At 51.4% G+C, this 8,132-nt stretch overlaps 1 protein-coding gene across 1 annotated transcript; it reads left to right on the top strand.

Moving 5' to 3' along the window:
* Window positions 1-576: 576 nt before the first annotated feature.
* Window positions 577-6,655, top strand: LOC311116658 (actin, cytoplasmic 1-like). Its single transcript, XM_084191715.1, has 5 exons — window positions 577-1,012; window positions 1,361-1,600; window positions 4,971-5,409; window positions 5,535-5,716; window positions 5,892-6,655. The coding sequence occupies exons 1-5, from the start codon at window positions 890-892 to the stop codon at window positions 6,033-6,035; spliced, it is 1,128 nt and encodes a 375-aa protein (XP_084047841.1). The 5' UTR covers window positions 577-889; the 3' UTR covers window positions 6,036-6,655.
* The last annotated feature ends 1,477 nt before the right edge of the window (window positions 6,656-8,132 follow it).

The following is an 8,132-nucleotide window of genomic DNA, read 5'->3' as shown; positions in this document are numbered from 1 at the left end:
TGCTAACGATATGAAGTCGTTAAAGTCATTTGAACTGTGGATGCCAGTCATACTAACGATACTTGACTTGCCTTCCAACATGCCGTTTGACAGTTAACGATCCCTGTGCACTGGTTATAGACCGTCTGGCAAATTCCACTAGCATTTAAAGGCAGGCTGTCATCACCCGAGTGAGATGACTTCCTATGTAATGATGACGGCTTGAGTAACTTGTCAAATATTTTTATGACTATTTTGCTCACCAGATGAGTCAGTGCTTTGGGGGGTCAATGTCACTGGTTTAATAAGTAACATTCCACACGAGTCTTTAAGTTTACAAGCCTCACCATATATGGCCATTAGTGGAATCTGATAGCCCGGAAGCCACACCTTTTTTCAAAATGTTTTGAAGGATAGATGTGGAACTTGGACTGCTCTATCCTGGGTTATTGTCTGTGGGTGTTTTTATCCCGGTCCTAGGGAGTGGCGCGGCTGTCATGGACTAACACATGTCAGGGAGGGGGGGAGGGAGGGAGGGAGGGAGGGAGGGGGTGCTCCATCTATTGCCTTATATGGCGATGCCTCGGCCAGAAACACACAGCCTTTTGTCTGGGTCGCTACTACTTACCACAGCCACTAAGTCATCAACTCCGCCTTATTCTACCACAACTTAACTACCCTGCTAACCTTACGCCTAACCTTCAATTAAGCCCCGAAAGCAATTTTGTTGTTCATTTTTAATTTTAAAGATAAAGCTAATTTTGATTGGGCTGGACTGTTGCTGCTCAGCGCCACCTAGCGGCCCTTCACTGATAGTACACTGGCTCAATAGTGACTGACAGGCAGGCAGCGCACCCCGGTGACTACGTAGTCTAATGTCTGTGTTTTTTTTCTTCTTCCCGGTGCAGAAATGGAAGACGAAATCGCCGCCCTGGTCGTTGATAACGGCTCCGGTATGTGCAAGGCCGGGTTCGCCGGAGACGATGCTCCTCGGGCCGTGTTCCCCTCCATCGTGGGTCGCCCCAGACATCAGGTAATGACTCAACTCCTCGTCTGTCATCTATTTACTGAAACAAACCAACGTCTTTACAACTATCCGCTATACTGAATGGCGATCCTGTTACATTGGAACTCCACTGGTGTTTTAACTTGAATGTTTGTAGCCATTTGACTCAGCGTTATGTTCACTAGAGCCAATCTGACTGCTTTGTCTTGTAGTACACTAGTATGATTATTTATAGTAGATTACAATGTATCATTTAACAGGTTCTGTGTTGCTACGCCACGTCACTGGAACTGACCTGTTACGACTAATCTACGACCAGTAATGTTGTTGATTTAGCCGTAGCATTGTAACTGACCCCGTGTATCTGTCTCCAAGGGAGTGATGGTTGGGATGGGCCAGAAGGACAGCTACGTGGGCGACGAGGCCCAGAGCAAGAGGGGTATCCTGACCCTCAAGTACCCCATTGAGCACGGCATCGTCACCAACTGGGACGACATGGAGAAGATCTGGCATCACACCTTCTACAACGAGCTGAGAGTGGCTCCGGAAGAGCACCCCGTCCTGCTCACTGAGGCCCCCCTCAACCCCAAAGCCAACAGGGAGAAGATGACCCAGGTACATCACTCACCACCTCTTTTACTGTTCAGTTCTGCCCTCTCTTCTCCTCTCCTCACTCTCCTCCTCTCCTTCAGGCCCTCTGTCCTCACAGCTGATCTGTCCTCTCCTCTCCTCTCCTCCTCTCCTTCAGGCCCTCTGTCCTTACATCTGTTCTGCCCTCTCCTCTCCTCCTCTCCTTCAGGCCCTCTGTCCTCACAGCTGATCTGTCACCTCTCTGGAATCTGCAGGTCTCCTGTCGGTCTGTGTTCTGCCTCTCTGCACCCTGCTGGCTGCTCGCTAGGAATGATCTAGACTAACCCGTAGGACAGGACTGGAATGATCTAGACTAACCCGTAGGACAGGACTGGAATGATCTAGACTAACCCGTAGGACAGGACTGGAATGATCTAGACTAACCCGTAGGACAGGACTGGAATGATCTAGACTAACCCGTAGGACAGGACTGGAATGATCTAGACTAACCCGTAGGACAGGACTGGAATGATCTAGACTAACCCGTAGGACAGGACTGGAATGATCTAGACTAACCCAATAGGACAGGACTGGAATGATCTAGACTAACCCAATAGGACAGGACTGGAATGATCTAGACTAACCCGTAGGACAGGACTGGAATGATCTAGACTAACCCGTAGGACAGGACTGGAATGATCTAGACTAACCCAATAGGACAGGACTGGAATGATCTAGACTAACCCAATAGGACAGGACTGGAATGATCTAGACTAACCCGTAGGACAGGACTGGAATGATCTAGACTAACCCAATAGGACAGGACTGGAATGATCTAGACTAACCCGTAGGACAGGACTGGAATGATCTAGACTAACCCGTAGGACAGGACTGGAATGATCTAGACTAACCCGTAGGACAGGACTGGAATGATCTAGACTAACCCGTAGGACAGGACTGGAATGATCTAGACTAACCCGTAGGACAGGACTGGAATGATCTAGACTAACCCGTAGGACAGGACTGGAATGATCTAGACTAACCCGTAGGACAGGACTGGAATGATCTAGACTAACCCAATAGGACAGGACTGGAATGATCTAGACTAACCCGTAGGACAGGACTGGAATGATCTAGACTAACCCGTAGGACAGGACTGGAATGATCTAGACTAACCCGTAGGACAGGACTGGAATGATCTAGACTAACCCGTAGGACAGGACTGGAATGATCTAGACTAACCCAATAGGACAGGACAGGAATGATCTAGACTAACCCGTAGGACAGGACTGGAATGATCTAGACTAACCCAATAGGACAGGACAGGAATGATCTAGACTAACCCGTAGGACAGGACTGGAATGATCTAGACTAACCCAATAGGACAGGACTGGAATGATCTAGACTAACCCAATAGGACAGGACAGGAATGATCTAGACTAACCCGTAGGACAGGACTGGAATGATCTAGACTAACCCAATAGGACAGGACTGGAATGATCTAGACTAACCCAATAGGACAGGACAGGAATGATCTAGACTAACCCAATAGGACAGGAATGATCTAGACTAACCCAATAGGACAGGACTGGAATGATCTAGACTAACCCGTAGGACAGGACTGGAATGATCTAGACTAACCCAATAGGACAGGACTGGAATGATCTAGACTAACCCGTAGGACAGGACTGGAATGATCTAGACTAACCTGTAGGACAGGACTGGAATGATCTAGACTAACCCAATAGGACTGCTGGGAATGAGCTACTATAGTGGTTTATATTGACATTACATCATGTAGGAATGACTTTCTGCACTGAGTTTCTCCCCTAACAACTGTTTCCCTCTGACTCACTGGAAAGCATGTTCTACTGCAAGCTGTGACTCCCCTCCCCTCTACTGTACTCCTCCAGCCCTGTGACTCCCCTCTCCTCTCCTCTACTCCTCCAGCCCCGTGACTCCCCTCCCCTCTCCTCTACTGTACTCCTCCAGCCCCGTGACTCCCCTCCCCTCTCCTCCTCCAGCCCGTGACTCCCCTCCCCTCTCCTCTACTGTACTCCTCCAGCCCTGTGACTCTCCTCTCCTCTACTGTACTCCTCCAGCCCTGTGACTCCCCTCTCCTCTACTGTACTCCTCCAGCCCCGTGACTCCCCTCTCCTCTACTGTACTCCTCCAGCCCCGTGACTCCCCTCTCCTCTACTGTACTCCTCCAGCCCCGTGACTCCCCTCTCCTCTACTGTACTCCTCCAGCCCCGTGACTCCCCTCTCCTCTACTGTACTCCTCCAGCCCCGTGACTCCCCTCCCCTCTCCTCTCCTCTCCTGTACTCCTCCAGCCCCGTGACTCCCCTCTCCTCTCCTGTACTCCTCCAGCCCCGTGACTCCCCTCTCCTCTCCTCTACTGTACTCCTCCAGCCCCGTGACTCCCCTCTCCTCTCCTGTACTCCTCCAGCCCCGTGACTCCCCTCTCCTCTACTGTACTCCTCCAGCCCCGTGACTCCCCTCTCCTCTACTGTACTCCTCCAGCCCCGTGACTCCCCTCCCCTCTCCTCTACTCTCATGTACTCCTCCAGCCCGTGACTCCCCTCCCCTCTCCTGTACTCCTCCAGCCCCGTGACTCCCCTCTCCTCCCCTCTCCTGTACTCCTCCAGCCCCGTGACTCCCCTCTCCTGTACTCCTCTCCTGTACTCCTCCAGCCCCGTGACTCCCCTCTCCTCCCCTCTCCTGTACTCCTCCAGCCCTGTGACTCCCCTCTCCTCTACTGTACTCCTCCAGCCCCGTGACTCCCCTCTCCTCTACTCTCATGTACTCCTCCAGCCCGTGACTCCCCTCCCCTCTCCTGTACTCCTCCAGCCCGTGACTCCCCTCCCCTCTCCTGTACTCCTCCAGCCCCGTGACTCCCCTCTCCTCTACTGTACTCCTCCAGCCCCGTGACTCCCCTCCCCTCTCCTCTACTGTACTCCTCCAGCCCCGTGACTCCCCTCCTCTCCTCTACTCCTCCAGCCCCGTGACTCCCCTCTCCTCTACTCTCATGTACTCCTCCAGCCCGTGACTCCCCTCCCCTCTCCTGTACTCCTCCAGCCCCGTGACTCCCCTCTCCTCCCCTCTCCTGTACTCCTCCAGCCCCGTGACTCCCCTCTCCTGTACTCCTCCAGCCCTGTGACTCCCCTCTCCTCTACTGTACTCCTCCAGCCCCGTGACTCCCCTCTCCTCTACTCTCCTGTACTCCTCCAGCCCGTGACTCCCCTCCCCTCTCCTGTACTCCTCCAGCCCCGTGACTCCCCTCTCCTCTACTGTACTCCTCCAGCCCCGTGACTCCCCTCCCCTCTCCTCTACTGTACTCCTCCAGCCCCGTGACTCCCCTCCCCTCTACTGTACTCCTCCAGCCCTGTGACCCTCCTCTCCTCTCCTCTCCAGATCATGTTTGAGACCTTCAACACCCCCGCCATGTACGTGGCCATCCAGGCAGTGCTTTCCCTGTACGCCTCTGGCCGTACCACCGGTATCGTCATGGACTCCGGCGACGGCGTGACCCACACGGTCCCCATCTACGAGGGCTACGCCCTGCCCCACGCCATCCTGCGTCTGGACCTGGCCGGACGCGACCTCACGGACTACCTCATGAAGATCCTGACGGAGCGAGGCTACAGCTTCACCACCACGGCCGAGAGGGAGATCGTGCGCGACATCAAGGAGAAGCTGTGCTACGTGGCGCTGGACTTCGAGCAGGAGATGGGCACCGCCGCCTCCTCCTCCTCTCTGGAGAAGAGCTACGAGCTTCCCGACGGACAGGTCATCACCATCGGCAACGAGAGGTTCCGCTGCCCAGAGGCCCTCTTCCAGCCCTCCTTCCTCGGTGAGTCTCCTAACCAGCCTCCTGTGGAACAGCTGGTCCGTGTCAGTCTGGCCTGTCTGGCAGCCGTGTTGTGTTTGCGAGCCCCGTCGTGACGGCCGTGTTGTCTCCTCTCTCTCTCTCTCCAGGTATGGAGTCTTGCGGCATCCATGAGACGACCTTCAACTCCATCATGAAGTGCGACGTTGACATCCGTAAGGACCTGTACGCCAACACGGTGCTCTCTGGAGGAACCACCATGTACCCCGGCATCGCTGACCGGATGCAGAAGGAGATCACCTCTCTGGCCCCCTCCACCATGAAGATCAAGGTGACTAACAATAAACAAGTCAACGTCTCTGAACTAGTGTTGGTCTGCTTCCTGTAGTTAGCAGCGTTACTAACTGACCTGGAGAACAGTTGGCCTGTTGTGGTCCGGTTGCTACAACTGCAGTCTGAACATCTGTACTCGTGTTAATCTAACCCTCTCTGTCTCTCTCCTCCAGATCATCGCCCCTCCAGAGCGTAAGTACTCTGTGTGGATCGGAGGCTCCATCCTGGCTTCTCTCTCCACCTTCCAGCAGATGTGGATCAGCAAGCAGGAGTACGACGAGTCTGGCCCCTCCATCGTCCACCGCAAATGCTTCTAAACCAAACCCCCACCGTACAGACTCTTGTCTCCTTCCCAAACCCCACCGTACAGACTCTTGTCTCCTTCCCAAACCCCACCGTACAGACTCTTGTCTCCTTCCCATTCCAATTTAAGACTCTGGCTCGACCCTGTCAGTCCCCTGGTCGCCGTGTTGCACTGCAGAGCTCCTTTCGGACCACCTCTCTCCACCGGCATGTCTTCTCCTGCTGTCAGTCTTGTCTTGAGAGCCTCCTGATTATTTTTTTTGGCCTGATGGACAGAACGCGACGCCGTGCCGTGTCTGACGGCAGCCGTGTTTATGGTCGTGACTCCAGACGTCCTGTTGGTTCCAGTCTAATGCTCCTGTTCCACCACCTTATTGACCTCTATAGAGGTGTTGCTGTCCACCCCTCCCCCCCTACCTACTGCACTGCCATCGACCAGGGCCCTTGAGGGATCTAGTGCATTACCTAGGGATAGGGTGGCTTTTGGGACACTAGCTCTAGGTGTGATAGTGTTGAAGGGGAGGGGAAATGCTTAATATGTAAATGATCAATATTAAAAACTTTATTGTTTTTGTACTTTCAGCCTTATAGATACATGGTCCAGTTTGTTTTGGTTATGCAAATAAAATAAAAACGACAGTTTTGACCTTTTTTCTAATGAGAGTGAAGGTGTTCCCCTCTCTCTGGGAGGGGCGGGGCGGGTGGCTCCTGTTGTGGACACTGACCAATACAAAACCAATAAAGTTCACATGTCTAATGAAATCCTTCTGTTCTCTGCCTTCATGTATGGTGTTGATCCCACTACTGGCTGGTTCCTAGAAAGACTGACGTGGTGCCGTCTTTTTGTGTCTGCAAGAATTGTGAGAATTGGCGGTGGGAACCTTTAAAAAAAAAAATATATATATATATATACGCCAGTATTTATATAAGAACCATTTCGAATTGCAAATCATGTCTTGAACGGCCAACTCCACTCGCCCGCTGGCGGTATAAATGTATAACCTTGTGCGGAAAATGGCAAACTGGGAGATGTTCTTTTTTTGTTATCTGGGTTGGAGTCATGATGTGTTGTGGTCCTCCCTCTGACTCGGGGAAACGAGTCAGTTTATTAGAACACAGATGAAATAAATGGTGAAATTGCATGGTGACGAGCTTGACGCTCCTGTCCAATAAATATCGGGGAGCGACTAAGAGTGAAAAATGGTTATTCCATCAAACTTCAAATGATTACACTAAGTACACAACGCAGAACAGAACATCCAGGCTAAGGGTCAGTGGCCCAAACCCGAGAACAGGAATGTTCAGACAGAAGGGGGGAATCAGATCGCTATGGTCGCCAGGAACTTTAATTTGGTTTATATCTTTAATTTGTTGCTATAAAAGTACTGCCTGTTGATCGTTAAGGAGGCAGTTACAGTAGCTGGATGATATGAACGTCGGTTTTAATTTCATCCGGGTGCTACCGACACCCACCGACACCCTGGTACCTGCAGCGCCTGTTCTCATGAGTCCGAGAGAACAACTTGTCTGATGTATTCCTGTCCTGTCTTTTCATAATACCGTTGCAGCGCTACATAAAAGCCGTGGTGTTGGTCTTCATTGCTTGGTTCTTCTGTGGTCCCTATAAAGACCGCTACAACATGATGACCGACGCTTGACCGCGGTGTGACATTATTCTGGTTTTATCATCGTCTCATGCTGTCGGCCAGAGCCCACATGCCAAAAGCGGACTAGGCACACTGGCTATTTAAAGCAACGGCTTTTGTGACCACTGTTAGTTGACAATGCAATGGAAACACATTGATTAGGTACGTCACTTTAAAATGTACATTTTGTGTGCACTAAGTCATCACGCACTGATTTTTTTTTATTTTTTTTATCTACAAGTCAGTTTGGTGAAAAATGCCCAGATTTCTTTTATGCAGTTTTGAGAATATTCAACTGGAATCTATCGCCAATTGGATGGAAACCTTTCAAGCGAATATTCTACAATCTGCATAAAAACAATATGCGCGTTTTTCCCACCGGATGTTTCCATCGAATTGACTTGTTGCTGATAAAAGGGGTGATGCGTGATGACATAATGCACATAAAAATATAACTTTTGCGGT

The sequence above is a fragment of the Coregonus lavaretus genome, assembly GCF_964263955.1.
Source record: "Coregonus lavaretus genome assembly, contig: HAP1_SCAFFOLD_2806, whole genome shotgun sequence".
NCBI lineage: Eukaryota > Metazoa > Chordata > Actinopteri > Salmoniformes > Salmonidae > Coregonus > Coregonus lavaretus.
This window is presented reverse-complemented; position numbering and strand designations above follow the sequence as displayed.

What these genes read in the sequence shown, in the direction of transcription:
- LOC311116658 (XM_084191715.1), top strand. Translation starts at nt 890, where the DNA reads ATGGAAGACGAAATCGCCGCCCTGGTCGTTGATAACGGCTCCGGTATG. An exon ending in TGGGTCGCCCCAGACATCAG is followed by an intron (nt 1,013 to 1,360) that starts GTAATGACTCAA and finishes TCTGTCTCCAAG; the next exon opens with GGAGTGATGGTTGGGATGGG. An exon ending in CTTCCAGCCCTCCTTCCTCG is followed by an intron (nt 5,410 to 5,534) that starts GTGAGTCTCCTA and finishes CTCTCTCTCCAG; the next exon opens with GTATGGAGTCTTGCGGCATC.